This window comes from Populus alba, chromosome 11 (assembly GCF_005239225.2).
Source record: "Populus alba chromosome 11, ASM523922v2, whole genome shotgun sequence".
Classification (NCBI taxonomy): Eukaryota; Viridiplantae; Streptophyta; class Magnoliopsida; order Malpighiales; family Salicaceae; genus Populus; species Populus alba.
This window is the reverse complement of record NC_133294.1, coordinates 18350550-18371639: the sequence shown is the minus strand read 5'-3', so window position 1 is coordinate 18371639 and position 21090 is coordinate 18350550. Positions and strand designations below refer to the sequence as shown.

Below are 21090 nucleotides of genomic sequence, written 5' to 3'. Positions count from 1 at the left end.
TACCCACAAAAGTATAGCATGCCGTAAAGGTACTAAAAAACCAAGCATTTGACAATGAAATCTTCCACAGCTAAATTATTATTATTATTATTAACAAAACACTATAAAAGAGATAGTAATTAATTGTATAGAAAATTGCAAAATAATTAAGTAAAAACAAGCTGAAAATTAGATTTTTAAGGGTCCGAAAACATCATCCTAGTTTTCTAATCACTAAAAATTACTAAAAAAAGACTAGTTACATATCACTTATTATTATATGAGATTTATCGCCCGATCTAAAAATAAAAATACAAGAGTGTATATTTACAAGGAAAAAAAAAACTAGGTGTTGGCCTAGGTTTCTAATCCTCTATGCATTTAAGTGTTTTTATTACAGTCTAATGAGCAAGTCTAATCTATTAGTATTTATCGACTTTGTTTATATATTTTTTTCTGTTATTTTTTTTATTTGAATATTTATGTGTGTTAATTCTATTGTTTGTACCAAAAAATGAATTAGTTTTTTAGATAATGATTGATTTTTTTAAAATTATATGTTAGTTGTATGATATTTTTTAAGAGATTAGTTTGATTTGAATTGAATTTTTTTCTTTTATATTTTACATGAATTAGCTATATTTGTATGAATTTTATATTAAAAAAGAAATTATTTGTTATTAACAACAACAATTAGCCTTCAAAATAAAATTAATATATAATTTTCTTCAAGCTAAAACACAAACCGACAATGCTCGCACTTGCATAGCACATGTAAGTTAGCTAGTGCTTCACTAAAGATAGGAGCAACGCCCCTATGTCATAGTTGTCAGGTTTTTTAAGAATGAAACTAGAAAAAAAAATTTTAGATTATTGAATTATTAAATTAAGTTATGGGATTAATTTGGGTCTATTATTTTTAAAAGCAACATCATTTTGTTTTTCTAATTTTTTGATATTAGTGTGGTTAGATTTGAGTCAGTCAATAAGGTTATTAAAATAATAATTTGATTATTCAATTTTAATCAAATCAATATTTTATATGATTTAATTACAAATTCAGTCTATGTCAAATTCTAAGTTTTGAGTTTTTCATATCAGCTCATTTAAATCTAACTATGTTAATAACTAATAGATAATTAACTTGTACCATGTCAAAAATCATGTTAGTTTTTTTAACTTAAAAAAAAATATATTTAGGCATTGCTAACAATTTTTTCTAAAAGTATTTATTTAATAAAATAGATTAAAAATTATATGCACCAACAAATATATATATATATATATATATATATATATATATATAAAGATCTTAACATTAACATTTAAACTAGGGGGCTCTTGTAACCTAAAAATCCATTTTTTTAAAAACTCATTTTTACCTAAAAAACCCTCTAATTAACACCCATCTAACTTGCCAATCCAAAAAACCTCTAAAATTGGTTCGAAAATATAAAATTAAATTGGGGAATAAAATCCTTTATCAATCTCAATTTACTTTTTCAAACAAGATTAAGCTTTTAAAAGATCTCAATAAGATTTTTCTTGTCAAATAAAACCCATTAATGAAATTTAGCCGACCCATAACTTTTTCTCTTTTTTGTTGTAATTAGGCATCTTGCTCTTTGCTCTTCTAAATTAAGAGGCTTAAATGTGAATAAAATGAATTCTTAGACTAAATTGTAGAAAGGCACTGACACCAATTTTTTTTTTTAAAGGCTACCATCTCCCCAGGCCTTTAATTTCACTCCCTTGATTTTTAATTTTTCACAAACAACAAACTTTTTTTTTTTTTTGCAAAATCAAAAAGTAACCTAATATTGGGATATTTTTTTTTTATTTTGATTATGATAACTTGAAAGAAAGTAACACAAACTGGATAATCAAGTTGAATCATCAATCATCACAATGTGAAAAAATGAAATTAAAAAGAAAAAGACACAATGGCCAAGCTAAAAAAAGAAAGAAATAAAGGACCAAAAAAGAAAAAATATTTTCTTCTTAAATAAAGGACTACACTTTCAATTTTGGTCCTCTTAGTTTTAATTATTCACAAAAAAATCAAATTGAATTTTTCTTTTCAAAATCAATAATCAACTCAATGCTAGAATTTTTTTTTTTTTTTGAGATTACAAAAGCTCAAAAGTAAAGAGCACGAAACAAATCATCAAGCTCAAATATTAATCAATGCAATGGAGTGTGTAAGGATCAAATTAAAAAAACAATAATAATTTGATGACTGAAGAAAAAAAAAGGAAAAAATACACACTTTCACAATTATTCACTTATGTCTTTTAGCTTTCCGTTTCTTTTCTTAATGTCCTCTCGCTATAAAGGATTAGCTTGCTTGATATATATAGTTGATAAGTCATTTTCATTTTCTATTTTTTTATTTCAAATTTTAGAATCATAATTTTAGAAAATTTATTAAATTTATTATGTGGAGGAATGCATTTTCTAAATTATCTAGAGAAAAAACAAAAAAATTCAATTGCCTAAAAACAGACGCAACTTATCATTCAAAATGAAAAAAAAAAAAACACAGAGAGACAAGAACAACCTTCTAACTGTTAATAAAATATGTTGTCGTCTAGCCTGTCTTTATAAATAGAAGATTAACATTGAGGTTATTAATTGTTATACTACAACTAGTTCCCTGGTTGCTGGTTAGCGCGTTCGGTGGCGGCGCCAGTGGCGGTGAAAGCAGGGAGCATGGAAGAGAGATGCGAAACTGCGTTTACTGTGAAAACTTGTCGAGGCAGCAGAAGAAAATGTAACTCATTTTTATACATCAATGGATGACGACGGGGAATATGGATGAATAACCCTCAGTGAATATAAGAAGTTCCTTGAAAAGAAAAGTTCTTTGGAGCCCTAGACAAGGACGGGAATGGCTCTTGATTTCAGTGAATTCCTCACCGTCTACTACCTCTACGCCGCTTAAACAGTGATCTTTTGTGACCAGCGTGAAGCCTTTCTTGCCGGAGTCTGCTTCTCTTGCTGTCACCGCTTCAGAAAATGACATGGCCTGAAGAAAGCTCTACAGATCACAAGGTAACGTCTACTATTCACTCTTGAACTATATTTACTTGTATTCTTCAAATAATTAATTTGTGAATCTACAATGGGAATATTCAAGTCCTAGCCTCGCCTGTATCACTCTCATTCATCAGGGACGTTTTAGAACGAGGGGTGTGGATAATTAAGGTAATTGCTTCAATGGAACTGATGAATACAGTTCATGGCTTCTTCAAGGAAACTGGAAAGGACGTTTTTTATTCTGTCGAGGAAACATGTAACGAAATGTGATGAAAATTACATCACAGAGTCTGCTGCAGCCACACAGTATCAATTAAGGACTCCAGCTCCAATAATGAAAACCCCAAGAGCACCATAGCCTGTCGAATAAAGTTTATAAAATCTGCTCTTGATTGCTTTCCTCCTAGTGATTTCCATGGTTCCTCATGCTTAGTGGCTTCTCTTTGCTCGGCCTGTTAACTCTTCAATGTTCTGATGAGGCGGTTGCCTCAAGCAGAAAGCCATATGAAGATCCTCAAGAAAATCCTTTCTTAGGGTTCCTCCTGCCATATCCACAAGACAATAACTAGAGCAAGCATGCTACAACGATATGTTAAATGATCATCAGTCGGGGAAGAGGTACATATAATCTTTCACAGGTTAAGCAGTCCTCGAGAAACAGAGAAGCATATAAGCTAAACCAGATTGTATACATGGTATCCTTAGTCTTTACTCAAAGGAAGCTTATCTAAGGTGTTGCAACAAAAATAGGACTGAGGACAACTTAGAGAGAACAGAGAAGAAGCACAAAGTAAATTATTGCTGCAGCAAAACCAGCAATAAGAGCTACAGTCACATTGTCGCAGAAATCAGGAACTTGTCCACAAATTGGTAGCCAACCAGCATGAGTGTTCCCTTTCTTGCCCACTTGAGCTATTGCCAGCGCAGCAGAAATGCTTGATGTGAGTAGCACTGTTGTGACCTATATGACAAGCAAGCTCCCATTACAATTCATAAAATCATATTTCATGATCACAGAAGCACATATAGCTACAAGGGGAAGAAGAAGAAGAAGAAGAAGAAGATCTGCATCATTAATTACCATATCTAGGATTACAATCAAGCGCCAAAACAGGCCTTTGAAGGAGAGAAGGATAGATATAACGGTGTATCCACCTGCAATTGCCTCTCCAATCACCAAGTACCTAAACGCCAGCATTTGAGACCAGTAAAACCACAAGGCAGGCATAAAAATGTACTAAAAATAGGATGATAACGATGCAGGGGTCAGGGCAGAAAGGTGGGGAAACTAAACTTACTTGAATGCTGGTGTGTTGCTATATTTTGCAGTGAATGTTAAGTTCAAGACTTGGGCAGAGTCATGGCTGGCGACCATGAAGACAACTGCAACCACAGTGGCAGCCAAGGCAAGGAGCCTGAGGGTGTTGGTGAAAATGTTGTTACTCTTAGCCATGGAGGTTAAGCTCTTGTTGGATGACTAAAGTTAGTATGAAGAGGCAAATGCGGTGTCCATGGAAGTTCTTAAATGCAGAAACATGTGGACACATGAGCCCGGGACAGTCCAGGTGGGTGAAGCTAGCAAGGAGGTGTGATGTGGAGAGAGAGAGGGGGGGGGGGGGGGGCTGTGATCTCGTCCCCTCCAATGGTATCTTTCAGGAAACAAGGGTTGGTAACCGGTCATTGCATGGAGCTACAGGGTTCGATGTCTTTGATTTTAATAAAGATTGATCCTAAAAATTATTTTAATAAAGATAGATTCTAAAAATAATTATTTTTTTTTGGTTCAATTTGAGTCTCACTTTACCGATTTCTCCATCACAAAAATATTGAAAAATCATGAGATATTTATTATATTTTATTTTAGAATAATTCCATTATTAAAAATTTTACTTTTATTTGCTTTATATAAAATTAATTTTAATTTTATTTTTTCTTTGCTTTAATTTTTTTTTTTTGTTTTCGGATGTTTTTGATATGAAGATATCAATAATAATTTTTTTAAAAAAATTATTTTAATTTATTTTCAAGTAAAAAACACTTTAAAAAATAACTGCTACTACACTCTCAAACACCTTTAAATTTAATAATGGTTATTTTTTAAAGTATTTTTTGCTTATAAATATATGAAAATAATTTTTTTATTTTTAAAATTAACATATTAAAATAATCTGAAAATACAGAAAAATTAATTTACATTAAAAAAATTAAAAATTAATTTTTAAAAAATACTTTTAAAATTAAAAAAAAAATAAAAACAAAATTATGAAAATATAAAGCTCATCATTTGGCAATTTCGGCTCCAATTATCAATGAGCAGTTGAACTACCAAAACCAATCCGGCCGGAGTTTTACCGCTATTGTTCACGTGGACTTTTTATGTCTAATTAGATAGGTATTGGAAAGGCACTGTTTTCAAGCTCATCGTTGTCCCAGGAAAAGGGCTTATGGGTTCTAGATTATTACGTATTTTTTCAAGCTTTTCATATTTTTTTAAAGCTTTATATTAATATATTTTTTAGTGTTTTTTATTAGTTTGATAAGTTAATATTAAAAATATAAATATAAAAATCATATTATTTTAATATATTTTAAAATAAAAAAACACCAAGCACACCTGAACACAATCTGATTTTTTTTTTTTTATGAAAAATAGTGCTCACCCAACTAAATTTTATCAAATTAATTATATTTTACCACATTAACATCTTATCTGTTTTAACTAAAAATTTAACTTAAAAAAATTATAAATCCCAAATTTTCTAAGTTGAGTAGTTTACTCCACCGATCCCCAAATTTTCTAAGTTTGTGCAGCTGCCTTGAAAGCCTTTGTGTTGTTTATCAATCCTGCATCATCATAATGCAAATTCTATTCTACTCTATTTTTTCTTTTTTTTTTTCTTGTTATTATTTCACAGCTTTTTTCGCTTTATTTTGACTTTTTTTTTTTTGGTTTTATATATTTAGTATATTTTAATAAATAAATTATAAACATCAATAAAATATTGATCTAGTAGCTAAAATACTATTATATCTTTGTAAAGATGACAATACAAATTTGATATATAGAAAACATACTTATTAGAAGGGGTAATCATAAATCTTGAATAGAACTAATCTCATCCTTTAAAAAAATATAAAAATACCTGAATAAAAAATATTATAAACAAACTAATCTTAAATATAATGCCATTGAATAGTGGGTCTACTTTTTAAACCCAATTTGGATACATCCCGGCAATTTATGGGGGAGTAAGGTGAGTTAATACAGGTAAATTAATTTGTACTTTATTAACCTTAATGAAGCAAATGATAATATTTGTTTAGGAAAGACCAGTTGTAATGCTTTTTGTCTCTGAACACTTCAAGCTTTTTTTGTATGATTGCTTTTCAAATAATATTTTATGCTAAAATATATGTTAATGATATTTTTTTTATTTTTTAAAATTATTTTTAATATTAGTACATCAAAATGATTTGAAAATACTAAAAATATATTAATTTAAAATTAAAAAAATTTAATTTTTTTAAAAAACATATTAAAATATAAAAACAAACAGTCCGTTCGTTTTGGATCTGGGCCACTCAGTTGGGTGATGCTCCCTCCAGCTTGACCCAATCTTTTCTAAAGTGCTTAGGAATGGGTGCCGGCGTGCCGCCATCCCATTGTTTTTTTTTTTTTTTTTTCAAATCCATCTTTTTTTCTGGAATGTGGGAGCTATATATAACTGTATAAATTCTTGCCATTTATCTCAACTGTCAACGTTGGCATTTCTGTATGCTTGTGTGTCTATGCTGATTTGAATGGTATATTTCAAGTTTCTCTGAGAATTTATGTCATCAGATGCAGCGATTTTGTACAAGTTTCTTTCATTCTTGATGTAACTTTTCGAGTTATTCAAAGCATGAAGAAATATCTGTTACTTATCAATGGCTACGGTCTTTGGAATTTAGCCATTAGCTTGTCTTGGATTATGGATGTTCAATCACAGGTAGTGCAACTGAAATTCAACTAAATAGCATAGGTAACAAGCTTTTTTCCCTTTTCTTTTCATGTTTTTCTGGCTGTGGCAATGGTAAACTTGTCAAATAGTGTCCTTTATTTTTCATCTGCTAGTGTTTATCCAGCAACGTTGGAGGACTGCTTAGCGTTACTCTTCATTGCTGGAGCGGATAATGTTTTGTTATTCTTCAAGTTCCATCTCTAAACTATGTATCTACTAAATTTCAGTAGATTGCATAATCCAACGAAGAATTCTATTTTAAGAAAAAATATATTGGAATTATTAGAAGTTACTTTCATATCAGTAAACAACGTTTCACTGCAAAAACTTCATCACAGTTCCGACTGGCTTGCCATGGTGAACAGTCTTTCACTATTGAGAGTTTTTGTGGTAGATAAAGTTTTTTGAAGCGCCAGTGCCTTACAGTATAGATAAAGGAAGCATATCAACTCCAGAATTAAAAGTTCAAAACCCATTGTCAATAAGCAGAGGTTAATGCCCTCTGCGTCATGCAACAATGCAGCTCCTGAGCTTGTTAACGACGTTATGAAATGTTGGAAGAAAAAAAACTGGCCGCAGCACATCAGAAAAATGTTTTCCTTACAACATGCTATCAGTTTTAGCAGGCAATCTCCTGAGGAAATTTTGAGGAATGGAAGGAATGCCAGCACGAAGTCTTGGAGGCCTCATTGCATAAGTCCCTATAACAAGAACCAAGTACTTGAACTGAACTTTATGAACCAAGAAACAAGCAATGAGACAGAATACCAAAAACATTGCAGTAGCTCGTGAATCCCTCCAGCTTACAAGAGCATGAATCCTCTCCAGTTGAGTTGCCAAATCTCCAATAATTATCATCAACCTCCCTGAAATTCCTCTCAATCTATCATACCTTGTCTTTAGTGCTTCACCTTGCTTGGAAGTGGGAAACGAATCGAATTCCTCGTCAAGTACATCAGGTTGAGCAGTTTCAGCATGGGATAATTTGGTATCCATATGTGGAGGATGTCTTGGCCTCTTTGGAAAGCACCGAACTCCAAGCACGAAAGGAGCTAGAAAGAATGCAGTCAATATTAGTTTTGGGCTCATAACCATGGCAACGAACAATGAATAAATCAGGACTGTGATTGCTGAATTGATCTTCCAATGGCGTATTTGATCAAACTGCCTCCAAAGAACAACGATTCCACTCAAACATGTCATGACTCTCTCACAATTTGCATTTGCTCTTCTCAAGCTCCATCTATTTACACCTGTATCAAGCATGTACTCCACAACCTCCCTCCTTAGGGGCGGGTCGGCACGATCAAGCCTCAAAGAGAGAATACAAGTAGCTTGGTGTCTTAAACTATCAAGCTGATAGACTGATAATGGTTGGAGGTAATGCATCATAGGAAGCAAAGGTTGTGAGTAAGTATGAAGCAAGTTGATCCAATTGTTGCAACTAAATTTCACAGCCAAATGAAGCTCTCCCATTTTCTTCAATCCATTTGGTTGCAAGACTAAAAGCGGGTAGGAATGTGTATAAATCCTACCAGTTTCGAGAGTAGACAACCGAATCCTTACTTTGCCAAGTCTTGGATCACCCGTCCCATCGTTCTTGTCCCCTGCCTGTAAATGACAGTTATCAAAAACTCCAATGGTAACAACTGTATATGGATCATAAACATCCCAGCAGTATTGCTCATTCCACTTTGGAGCATAACTGTCTCTACTCGTCCTAACCCACTTCCGCCCGTATTTCGCTACACAATAAGCATCGGTAGTTCCACGGCCATCCCTGGACTTCGTTGGTAGCAACCCTTCGGCTTTTAGGATACCTAGCTCCAAGACCCCGATTTTCTCTGGCCATAACTTGGGAGATGTTGCCCTCAAATCACTGCTGTAGTAAGTTGTTTCATCAAAAACATGATATAAACCATCTAAAAAGATCCTCAAATGAAGTCTGCTGGCAAACTTCACTTCTGTCTTCTCTTCACCCTCCGCAACATACTTCTCAAGGTTAATCCACTGAGCACCAATAGCTTGAGGCATCAACCTCTTCTCCACTTGGTGCAAAGGAATCACAGACCTCCCTAAACATACTTCCTTATTAGCTCCCATCCTGTCCTCCACACTTAAAATTAAATGATCATCAAATGGCTCTGCTGCAACAAACATCACTTCCTCATTCCAAGTAGGATTCGGATTCTTATCCTTTGAAACTGTAGTCCCCGAAACCAAGTTCCCAAGAACAGCCTTGATGTAAGCTTCTGGTTTCCTGTTCTTGTCTGAAGGTGCCAAATCCTGTGCTGCAATCACTTGAACTCTTAAATACCAAAGCACAGGGGAGAGGTATACATTAGAACGAATGTTTGTCACGCTTTTTCCGCTAACAGCAGCTGCATCAGAATGCCAAGCAACAGAAAACGCGTCGTCAGCTTGATTCCCTATCCAAGCAGCTAACATCAACTCTCCTGCAACCTTAATCCCATTGCGATCCTCCAATTTATACCACTGTGGTGCCAATGGACTATTTGGTGGAAACCGCGTAGGAGTATCGCCCAAATCAAAGGAAAGACAGCCAATAATCTCGTTAATCGCAGACTCTTTATCTCTTACCAAGATCTCCAATCTCCCACCCTGAAGGCGATCTCTTGTGAAAGCATAGACTTCATTCCATTCCGGGTTTGAGGTCTGTTCAAGGCATCTAGTTATTCCCTTGTAGTTTCCGATCTTCAGCTCGACAAAAGGGTCACAAGTGCCAGTCATGTTGTTCACTGGCAAGCCATTGGCTCTCACAATTCTGACATAAAGAAACTGTCTTTGTTCAACTAGAGTAAGCTTGTCGCTGCCTTTGACTGTCCTTCCACCGATATCAGGTGATGTCACCTTAAGGGTGTAGTCCTCCTTTGGTTTCTCTTTTGGAGGCATTTGCTCAAACTACAAGATATAACAGAAGGTGAAAAAATCAGTCACTACTTAGTGTTGGATCTTTATTTCCTGTTAAGACATTTTGTTGTAGGAGCAGAGACCTTTCAAAGGAAAATTAATGTCCAAGTACATAAAAATACCAGGCCTCTGTGAAAGTTTTGAATGCCTGAAATCTGTGATCATAAGAGAAGAAAATACTGTCAGATTTGACAGTGTTGGTTACACAAAAGAACCAGGCAATCTACACATGTATTCTAGTAAAACAGTTCAAGAAATTATAATTCGATATAAATATGACGAAACCTAATTTGTATAGCCAGGACAGAATTGCATAACATCCTGATGCTTATCAAACACAGTAAATGCACACTTTGGCCCCTCGAGCTCCGGCAGTCGAATATCCTATTAATGATTTATGAACGAAATCTTTAAATCATGGTGATCTATATTATAGTAATATATAGCAGTTTGATCTAAATTTCCCAGCACATAATGATCTGATCTGCATAATTTTTTCTGTCTGTGTGAGACATTCATCCGCCTAGCATACCTTGGAAAGTTATTTATAAGTGATGTGATGCAGAGATTATTACCAAACATAAAGCAGAATCTCTAAGAAAGCTGAAAGGCGTAAATCTTAATAGAAATTTCAGACAATGAAACAGTTAAGAAGTCATGTGACAATACTGTCTTTCTGTCATTAACCAGGATGAACACAGAATAGAGAGCTAACCTTTTTCATGCACAAAAATTTCCTGCAGACCTCGTGCATTAAGTACAAATTTCTACAAACCCCATTAGCAAACCATGCTGTAAATTAGTGAGAAATCAGAACCCTATACAAACAATATCCAAAAGTGCTTGGAATGAGTATTAAATTTTGAAAATACAGTAATTGATTGTTTATATATATATATAAAAGAGAAAATGATGCGAGGAATTAAAAAAAAAAATTACATTTTCTTGAATGTCTTAGTTCTTTAAGGCATTAGCTAGCTCTTTTGTACCCAGGGGAAAGCATGATTGGATTCAAGTTTTTGAGAACATGTTTTGTGGCAATTGTTTGAGTTTTTCGGGTCTAAATAATTAAATAGAGAGATTATCTATGCTGAAAGAATTGGAATTAATAATTAAAATTGAATATTTTGATAGTAATAGCAAGAAAATGATAAGCTTATATTTCTTTCAGAATTATGTAACGTTTGAGTGTTGAATGTAGAATAAGCTATGTATCAGGAGACAATAAATAAAAGAAAACCTTGAGATTTTCTGTTTTCTTCTTGCAGGGTGGTGAGTCTTGAATATCATTCTAAAAAGGAAATGCTTTTAAAAAATAATAATAATTATGATACAATCAGGTTGATTTCAAAATTCAATTTACATTGAATGCTAAAAGCTTTATAATTATTTTTTGGTAGCAAATGGGCTTTGAGAGAGAATAATTCAGTATGATATAACAAGTAGCAAAATTTAAAGATATTTATTTTTTATAGTCAAAATATATAATTACTTGATATAAAAAGTATAAGTAGTTGATAGATGATAACAGGTAGCGTTTAATAAGCCAAGAAGGCTAATAGCAGGTGGTGCCTAAAAAATTATTCCTTATTTGATAAATACGATGATTCTTTGATACTTACTTGATAATTTTATAGGAAAAAAAAAGATGTTTTAAAAATATATATAAGCATAAAAAAATTATAAACCTTATGTTTAAATTATTCATACTGTACTTATAACTTACAAGTTTGTTTTTTTTTTTTTTTGTAAAAATAAAAAATTATAGTGTAATTTTATCATTATAATTTTTTGAATTATATTCTATTTAAGATAATATATATTAGATTAATATAAAATAATGTGAGACACGTAGTGAGTCTTAAAATTCCCAATAAAAAATGATGTTTATACTTGGTAGAAAATCTGTCAATAAATGTAATGAAGAGTTTCTGTTTGGAGAGCTGCGTTAGGCCATGGCCCAAAACGGAGTACTGGTGGTGAACAAGTCATGCAGGGGACATGCGAAAGTCCCATGCATTGCCATTTGCATTCCTAGCCATTAACAACTAGGATGGCGAGCATTTCTATGATCTAGCATTTCTAGTCGTTCATGGCTAGAGTTTTTTGAAAAAAACAGAAAAAAATCACTTCCCCTTTCTTCCAACACTTAAATAATGATAATCATCCGAAGGAAAATCATGACTTTTAGAGCTCGAGGAGTACGGGTCTACTTTCATATCTAGAAAAAAAGCATTTATTTACTCGTTTTGTTTTCTTCAATTTGTGCCATAAGAAGCCGGTGATATCTCCCAAAGTAAACCAGTATATCTAAGGCTTGTTCTTCTTCCTTTTCATGGCAAACCCCCAGAGACCTTTCAAAGGAAAATTTCCTCTGCAGAAGAGGCTAAAGATCATCAACAGCTTCAGAAGCTTAGAGACCCTAAAAGACAAAGTGATTTCAACTAAAATCACTGCTGAAGATCAAGAGAATTGATCTTGTTGTGTCTGAAAACGATGCAGTCAATCCTTGCTCAACCTTTAGTTTATTAATACATTTCTTAATTGTTTGAACAAAAACTTGTATTTTTATTGTAAGCACTATTCTTTAAATAAAAACTTATCATGATCTTAAATATAATTTTTTAAAATAAAACATTGTCTTAATACTAGGTAACTGATTATTTTTTCTCTTTTATTATTTTCTAGTGACCCTCTTTCTCCACTCTCAAACTTTATAACTAAAATGTAAATAAAATAATATTTTAGATCAAAATATCAAAATTTTCAAATTAAAAAAATAAAAATAAAAAGGAAACCATCTTTTTTTTTAGTCTCATTATCAATTTTGATCCCTCAATTTCATTCAAATTGCACTTCAAAAAACACGGCATTATTTAATGTTTTTTGTTAAAATAATTAGATTCCCTACAAAACGCTGCAATTTAATGTAAGAATTTGTTCGGACTCAATAAATACTACAAACCCAATAGCTAGGGCACTTTCTTAGGTTCGTCCAGAAATTATGGGATCCCACATTCTTATAATCACACGTATGTGTGGATCCCAATCTGAACGGAGATCTATTTGAAAATCACCATGACAATTCATGTTGAATTATAGTCCTCCACAAAATGATGAATAATTGACTTTAGAAACTTCGAAAATAATGAAACTCGAAGCATTCAAACTCCTGGAAAGCATGATTTTTATGTCTAGCCAAACCTATATTAATTTTATTTTTTAAAACGTTAATTACTTCTGTGACTAACTACAAACTCCAACAAAGAACTCTTGTTTGCCTCACCAAACTACTTGATTCATTACTGTAGTCATTACTTGATATTTTCCACAAAGGCTCACCAAACGACTCTCTTACCACAGAATTTTCAGCCGTTGTAGTTGGCCAGAACGTGAAAAGTAAGAGGTAATACGTAGCCTGACATGGGTAGGTACAACCACCAACAGGTGCGTATGCAACCTTGAACTAGTCATGTCCTCCTTACCAGTATAGTAATAAAGGATATTAAGAGATAATCACCTCCTGCAACAAAATTAGATTACATCCAAAATTTAGACCCAAGTAAAAGTTAAATTGACACGTGAACATGAACGAGGAGAATGCTGGAAGCAGAATGCATACGAGTTTCCTAGGGGCAGTATGTTGTAAACTAGATTGACTTTGGAAAGGAAGGAATTGGGTATCCACAGTTAAATGCTTGGAGTGATGAAAACTAATGCAAATATGCAACCTTCAATCATCAGGAGGGAAGTCCTCATCTGAAGCATCTTCCAGGAATGAGCCGAGGCTTTTCCTCAAAATGCTGAAAGTCTTGTCATCCTGTGCTTTTCATAAAGAAAAATGTGGTTAATAGTGTTGACATGAGGGTGGGCGGCTCTAGCAATTCAGTAACCTGGTATCCATAATCAGCTTACCTGCTTTTTCTTTTTCAATGATTCCTCCATTTTAGCAATTTTATCAGCACAGGTTTTCTCATGTTCAGATATCATGCTTTTCTCCTTCTTCCCTGATATCGACCCATAACAGAAGGAGTTGAGTTATACTTTATGAGAAGAAAGAAAGAGCTTTCTTGTGCAGTCCTTACTCATTTGTTCGTATCTCATACACAGCCTTTCCTTGTCTTCCTCGAATTTGGAAACAGTATCTGCCAAACAGCATTTACAAACAAATAGCACCGAAAGTGATCATTTGGAACTGAATTTGCTTTCCATAAAGAGAACAGCATTCTAACATGAAAAGGCAAACCATGAGCAGTTTTCTAGTTTTACTCTACGAGTTGATGTACGAGCAAATCCTTTAGAACAGTGACACAATGCTTTACATTATTACAAAGTACTGCTCGATACACGGTCGGAAAAAAATCTGGAATTAATATCTAAGAATTTTCAGAGTGGTCCCATAAGCAAGCAAAATCATCTCATCTTCAACATAAAGGTATCAATTTTCAAAGAAACATTCATATCGATGAAAGACAATAATATGGATTAGATGTCAGTAGAAGACAAGATATGCGCAAATCCTTTTTAACCGTTCCACACTATCCGTGGCCCAATCTCCCTACTTTCCTTCACAAATCACAATCTTATTCTACGTGCTCCATCAAAACCCATGTGTAAAGTTGACTTTAGAAATCCGTTCAAGAATCAACAATTGTTACACTAGCTCAGCGTTCATCATCAGTTGGGAAAAAGATCCAAGAAAATTAACCCCAGAAAGGCGGTAAACAAAGTACCTTTCAGGGCCTGCAAATGAGCTTCCTTCTCCTTGCAAAACTTGTCATATATCTCTTGAAACTTGTCAGTCTCACTCTTCAAGCAATTTTCACACTTCAGACATCCATTAACATAACCACACCCAGATGCTTATCATTAATTACCCATTCAAAAATCTTAAAGAAAAAACAATAAAGCAAAAATTTTATCTTCGTTTTAATCCCCGTTTCTTCTCTACCTACCTCTTTTGAGCTCTTTGAGAGTGCCTTTGCAAAAGTTTGCCTAACAGTTAAAAAAGGAATAAAATTAAACAAGAACATCTGCAGAGTTTATCTGGCTTTAATAATGGCTTTGTTTATTCTTACTAATTTACCTGTCCTTCTCAATTTTAGACTTCAATTCATCAATCATAGACTTGATCTCAGAGCCCACACTGTCCCCATAAAATAACAAACAGTCAAATCACTACACAAATTACAGAGATCAATCAATTAATCAAAAGCAAAAAAAAAAAAAAGCAAAATCAATTCTTAAATAAAAATCAAACACTAAATTCATATTGTTTAGAGAACTGGAATTACTAAAACTGAGTCCGATCAAAAATTAAATTTATATGAGATATAAAAAAGAATTACCAAAATAGCATATTTAAACACACAGAAGCACACAAAAAAAAAATCCAATATCTCAACGGATTTGGTTAAAAAAATTCAAAACATTAGAAACATGAAAATCAATTTGATCGCCTCCGAAATCAAACACTTCATTCAAGCTTATCACTAAAATCCTGGAAGCATTACTAAAAAAACTAGAAATATCATGAATCCACGAATATATATATATATATATATATATATATATATAACAAATAACCGATTAATATCTAACAAAAAACGACATTAAACTCTACTAACCTAGAAATCGTCTGCTCGTTCTTCTTCAGACCGTCCTTTTGAGCTTTCTCTCTGATCTGGTGTAGCGCCGACATAATCCCCTTGATGTCGCTGAAATTAAGATCATAATTTGAATTTTAGTATATTTCTTCATAAACAATGAAAAGTGAGGTGTTTTGAGGATGTACCTTGAGAGTTCGGGATCGAACTCGTCCTCGACTCGGAATTTGGAAGCCGATTTGGTGAGTAACGACTCTGCAACTCGCTTTTTGGAGCTTGTTTTCGCTGTTGACATTTTTGAGTTTCGGGTGAGGAGTATTTTCTTGTGGAATCTGGAATTGAAATTGATACAGAAGGAGAGGTTTCTTTTTCTTCTTTGTTTTTTGAAATCGAGAGAGGGAGGTGCGTTTTGTGTGTTTGGCGCGCGCTTGCTTAATTCGGTTTCCTTATCTCGAATTCAAATTTGCTCCTTTTTTGGTAGTATGCGGTTATCTCATTTGGTATTGGTCCTTTGCTCCAATTGATGACTGCCATGCGGCAACAGGGTTTATCCCTGTTTGCACGTGTCATTACTTGTCAGGACTTTATCTTAATTAGAGAGAAGAACCATTCAAGACTTTATTGATTCTTGAATAAGCAAGTATCATGTGATTGCAATAACTTACATATTGTTTTTTTTTTTACTAATATATATTTTCGAACTACTTTGTGTATATTTTAACTAATCCTATAAAGTTCTGAAGTTAATGATCATGTAAACCTACAGCAATTATTATATTAGCAATTACATAAAAACAAACCTCTTAATACCACGTTTTTATTACAAGACCATCTACTAAATAATTAACTTACATATTATTAATAGTATAGTATAATGTTTGAAAATATAGTAATAATTATTTTTTAAAATATTTTTCGTTCTAAAATATATTAAAATAATTTTTTTATTTTTAAAAAATTATTTTTGACTTTGACATATTAAAATTATCCAAAAATATATATAAAAAAAAATTTTTAAATTTTTAAAAAATACTAATGTGTGGCAGGGAGCCAAAAGATGGAATTGAAGATTACAGTAACGGTGTGAACCTTTGAATTCCCTCTAACTTGAATTCATATTCCTAGTCATCAGACTTGGAATAAAAAATAAAAAGAAAAAGGAAGATCGCTAGGGCGGATGTCTTGAAAAGGGGTTTACAAGAACACAAAAGAAAGTTTGTTTTCAACAGCTTCTAATCCTGGATTGTACTCTAAGTGTTAAAGGTCAAGGTAATTTCAGCACTTCAAAAAGGCTAAACCTTGTTATCTTGATGCTTATCGTACTAATATACTTTAATACCCCGCACCTGCATATCAGCACAGCACAAAAAACAAAAAAATTTGAATTTTAGAGGCCTTTTAAGAAATTTAAATTTTTTTACTTAAAAATAATTTTTTATATTTTTAAATTTATTTTAGTGCTAATATTAAAAATAAATTTTAAATAATAAAAAATATTTTAAAAGATAATACTATCATATTTCTGAATATCCATAAACAAAATAAAAAGTAACAATTTAAAAGGATAAAATTAAAATGAACGGGAATGGTGATTTTATTTGCACAAATATTGCAACCCTACAAGATTTATTTCTCATGTATATAGCTACATTAAATTTAATAATTGTTTTCTGATTTTATAATTAAAGTTTTTTACATTAATTTTTGTATATCAAAATTCGATCAGGCAAGCAAATTCAAGTTAAAACTACAAAATCCATGAAAATCTTACTTATGATCCCCTCCTTTGCTACCAAATAATCTCCTAACTAGCTATCAAGTAGATATTAAAAAGTAATTTTTTTAAAATAAAAAAATTATTATTTAATAATTTTTTCAAACAAAAATTATTTTAAAAATAATTGCCATCATATTTTATTCTAGTAAATTCCCGAATAATAAGTGAGTAATACAGTGACGAGAAAAGATTATAGATCCTGTTTGTTTTTTCATTTCAAAAATATTCTTAGAAAACATTAAAAAAAAATTATTTATTTTTATTTTAAATTAATATTTTTTTAGTGTTTTCAAATTATTTTAATGTATTGACATCAAAAATAATTTTTAAAACATAAAAAAATATTATTTTAATATATTTTAGAATAAAAAATATTAAAAATAATAATAATTATAATTACATTTTTAAAGCCTGCATGTGACTACCTGGCTTTATTAAAAGCGTAGCCTTGGATTTACAGGTCCACAATGCTACCAAGTTGACAAATCAAAACTAAGTGTAGAAAAAACCATATAAGTGGAATTATATGATAAATAGCAGCTCACGTATTTTATTTTGTTTTTTTGCTCCCTTTATCATGATATATTATTTTTTTCCGTTCTGTTTAGGATTGCAGATAAGATCGATTAAAATTCAAAATTTATTTTAATCACGTGATCGCAAATCACGTTGTACTGTCAGTGAATTAGATAGAATCCTTGTCTTTTCCATACAGCTGGCAATTGGATTATCGATTAAGACCAGCATTACTTTTATTGAAAGATATCACTTTTAAAAACGAAGATGGTTTTGGTATTGTTATGTTTGAGAGAATGGTTATAATTAATTTTTTAAAAAATATTATTTAAAAATATATTAAATATTATTTTTTGTTATTTTTAAATTATTTTGATTAAAATAAATAAATTATCCATCAAAATAATTAAAAACACTAAAAAAATATTAATTTAAAATAAAAAAATAAATGTTTTTTAATTTTTTAAAAAAACATTTTTATATTTAGCTATCGTAGTTAAAAACTCGTGTTTTTTGTGAAATGTAATTTGAGCATTGGGATAAGAGCCATAAATGTGTGAGCGTAGACCCCGACCAATTAATAAAAAGGTCCTGGTTAATTAACCCTCTTATTAACGGTCATCACATATACTATTTATTTTATATTCTTAGTGATAAATAATCATTCAATTTAATTTACTTTTAAAATTAAGAAATTGACATTTCTAACCTGCCAAAAGACGAAACAAATTCCACTCAACGGCTACAATTGTAAAATTAAAAATATCAAATTAATTAATGTTTTTTCTCGAGATCATTAAAGCATATGGTACTGTGAACCGAGATAGATAGTCATATATTAGATTAACTTTACCTTCACGTCCTCCGTCTTTCTGGTTCTTTGTGATATTGTCTGTGCTTTTGTGTAAACTTCACTTTGATGCTGTCATCGATTTGCTCTGACAGCACACGAGATTAAAATACGAATATAAAAATATAAAATTCCACAAATTCCGGTGGAATTTGACAACCTTGTTTAACTTGACCATGTGTCACTGCATGATTGGACTATTCTTTTTAGGGTTTTTTATAGCAATAAAAAAATAATAATACGAGGCTGGTGCCTAGGTGAGCAACAGGCCAGGGGCACGGGATTTCTATTTTAACCGGGACAAGTGGTAATAACTTTAACAGGGTGTTTCTACTTGTCAGCAGTTGTTTTTTTAAATGTATTTTATTTTAAAATATATTAAAAAAATTTAAATTTAAATTTTCATAAAACACCATTAAAACCTAATTATTAGGCCTTAGATAAAGCGTAACATCCACTTGCTTCTTTATTTTTTCAAGTCTCGTAATTATATATGTTACCAATGGTAAACATAATTATATATGTCATTATCATTAGCATGATGGCATCACTGTATATATATATATTAATATAATTAAAAAAAATTAATAGAATTACATTGAAGTGAACATACATATTTTTTAAATTCTATTTTTTATATAAAAGTTTGAAAATCATTGTATCTCAATTATACAAATAGGAATGTCAATGTTTAGTTCAAGGATTTGAAATTTCTTAATTAACTAGGGTGTATAGATGTGACATTATTTACCTTAATTATATTTTAGGGGTGTCTCCAACCCCATCAACTACGATCTAAACATGTTTTTCAAATAATTTCAAAAGCATCATCTTATAAAATAATAATAATAACAAGTGTCAAAAAACCATCTAAACCCAAAAGTTTAAATTGTTAGGTGAGGTCTTAGGATATGATTTATATTATTTTCTAACACACCCCTTTAAGTGAAAGCCCTTTGGGCTTGAAACTTGCACATACCCACAATACATTGTGCTTAATTTTTATCAAATAAATAGGGATGGTGAGATTCGAACTCGTGACTGCTTGGTCATCAAGGCTCTGATACCATGTCAAAGAACCATCTCAACCTAATAACTTAAGCTTTTGAGTAAGATCATGGGATATGATTTATATTATTCTCTAACAATAAGATTATTACAAACATGTTTTTTTTTTTACACTCGTTCAATCTCTTACGCTTAAAAGGATAAAACTTACTTTAGCATTCGATTGTGTAAACTATGATATTGAACATTTTAAATCACCGCTCGTGAGTAATGATCAACAATATGTTATGAGCGAATGCATACACACAACATTATAAACTTCAACGTCATTTTTCACAAGAAATGCAAAATTAAACAAATAATTCACAGCTAGAATATGACGATAAATCCTATCACGGCGAGGAACAATGCCACGTAATTTAGTTACTAGGTGCACTAAAAAAAAATTGCACTTGAGAAACTACTTTTAAAAAGTTAGGATCTTATAGTTATATTTAACCGACTAATTTAATTTAATTTAATGAAAAATAAAATTTATTTTAAAAAAGCTAAGTTTAACCAAAAATAATAAATAAAAAAACCCGAGATAACTCGAGTTATTTTTAAAATTAATGAAAAATCCTATAGAAAAAAAATAAAAGAATTAACGGAACTCAATCTCTAATTAAATAAATATTAAAGGATAAAATTAAAAATAAAAATATAATTAAAAAAAAAACTAAGTAAACCTGAGTTACTTTTTCAAACTCACAACCCGTGAAATTTAAGACTCAAGTTCAATCAAGAAACTCAATTCCCAACTAAGATGAAACCATGAAAAATATCATTTAAAAAAAATTTATTAAAATAAAAAAAAAAACAATCAAAGGAATAAAAATTAAATCTAACAAGAAAAACACTTAAAGATAATGAAATTATAAAAAAATATTATAAAAAATAATCTTAAATAAAACAAATAAAAAAAAGAGAAATCAAATCTAACAGATAAAAAATATGATAATAAAATTAAAAAACTCTAATTTTATAGATTATTTCAAATAAAATAAATAGTAAGTAAATCAACAGATGTCAAATGTAAAAAAAAATCAAATACAAAAATCAATAAAATAAAATATTATTAACAAATCATAGATAAATAAGCAACACGTTACTTGGGATTACTTTCTTTTATACGAGGGGTGCTTTAATTGAAATTTTGGGTGCGTTTTATCCACGTAGAAGGACTTGATTTTTAAGTTTCTAATTCTACTGATCTTAGCAAATGCCGATGGCTGATGCTTTCAGAATCTCACTTATTCAGGGCTAAAATCCAGAAGAAAATCATTTCGATTTAGATTCTGGTGATTTTATATATGCATGCCAAATCTCATCTATTCATGCCAT

General features: G+C 31.3%; 3 protein-coding genes across 4 annotated transcripts; all 3 read right to left on the bottom strand.

Annotated features, from left to right (window-relative positions):
- Window positions 1-3595: 3595 nt before the first annotated feature.
- On the bottom strand, window positions 3596-4619 carry LOC118031337 (CASP-like protein 1C2). Its single transcript, XM_035035713.1, has 3 exons — window positions 4317-4619; window positions 4100-4202; window positions 3596-3979 (listed from the first exon to the last, which is right to left on the bottom strand). Exons 1-3 carry the CDS (start codon window positions 4469-4471, stop codon window positions 3782-3784), a joined length of 456 nt encoding a protein of 151 aa, XP_034891604.1. The 5' UTR covers window positions 4472-4619; the 3' UTR covers window positions 3596-3781.
- Window positions 4620-7439: 2820 nt separating this feature from the next.
- LOC118031480 (FT-interacting protein 3) lies at window positions 7440-10698 on the bottom strand. The gene is made up of 2 exons (XM_035035915.2): window positions 10034-10698; window positions 7440-9941 (listed from the first exon to the last, which is right to left on the bottom strand). The coding sequence occupies exon 2, from the start codon at window positions 9930-9932 to the stop codon at window positions 7620-7622; it is 2313 nt and encodes a 770-aa protein (XP_034891806.1). The 5' UTR covers window positions 9933-9941; window positions 10034-10698; the 3' UTR covers window positions 7440-7619.
- A 2525-nt stretch (window positions 10699-13223) lies between these two features.
- On the bottom strand, window positions 13224-16060 carry LOC118031336 (uncharacterized). 2 transcript variants are annotated; one of them, XR_004684516.2, is made up of 9 exons: window positions 15745-16060; window positions 15578-15667; window positions 15037-15096; window positions 14906-14945; window positions 14684-14777; window positions 14036-14095; window positions 13866-13957; window positions 13573-13770; window positions 13224-13473 (listed from the first exon to the last, which is right to left on the bottom strand). XR_004684516.2 is itself a non-coding variant. In XM_035035712.2 (9 exons), exons 1-8 carry the CDS (start codon window positions 15849-15851, stop codon window positions 13684-13686), a joined length of 630 nt encoding a protein of 209 aa, XP_034891603.1. In that variant the 5' UTR covers window positions 15852-16059; the 3' UTR covers window positions 13224-13473; window positions 13682-13683. The 2 variants fall into 2 exon arrangements, 1 of the variants encoding a protein (XP_034891603.1); XM_035035712.2 differs by having other exon boundaries at window positions 13682-13770; window positions 15745-16059.
- Window positions 16061-21090: the final 5030 nt, after the last annotated feature.

What these genes read in the sequence shown, in the direction of transcription:
- LOC118031337 (XM_035035713.1), bottom strand. Translation starts at nt 4,471, where the DNA reads ATGGCTAAGAGTAACAACATTTTCACCAACACCCTCAGGCTCCTTGCC. An exon ending in AGCAACACACCAGCATTCAA is followed by an intron (nt 4,203 to 4,316) that starts GTAAGTTTAGTT and finishes GCTGGCGTTTAG; the next exon opens with GTACTTGGTGATTGGAGAGG. An exon ending in TGATTGTAATCCTAGATATG is followed by an intron (nt 3,980 to 4,099) that starts GTAATTAATGAT and finishes CTTGTCATATAG; the next exon opens with GTCACAACAGTGCTACTCAC.
- LOC118031480 (XM_035035915.2), bottom strand. Translation starts at nt 9,932, where the DNA reads ATGCCTCCAAAAGAGAAACCAAAGGAGGACTACACCCTTAAGGTGACA.
- LOC118031336 (XM_035035712.2), bottom strand. Translation starts at nt 15,851, where the DNA reads ATGTCAACAGCGAAAACAAGCTCCAAAAAGCGAGTTGCAGAGTCGTTA. An exon ending in TTCGATCCCGAACTCTCAAG is followed by an intron (nt 15,668 to 15,744) that starts GTACATCCTCAA and finishes TCTTAATTTCAG; the next exon opens with CGACATCAAGGGGATTATGT. An exon ending in CATTGAAAAAGAAAAAGCAG is followed by an intron (nt 13,771 to 13,865) that starts GTAAGCTGATTA and finishes TGAAAAGCACAG; the next exon opens with GATGACAAGACTTTCAGCAT.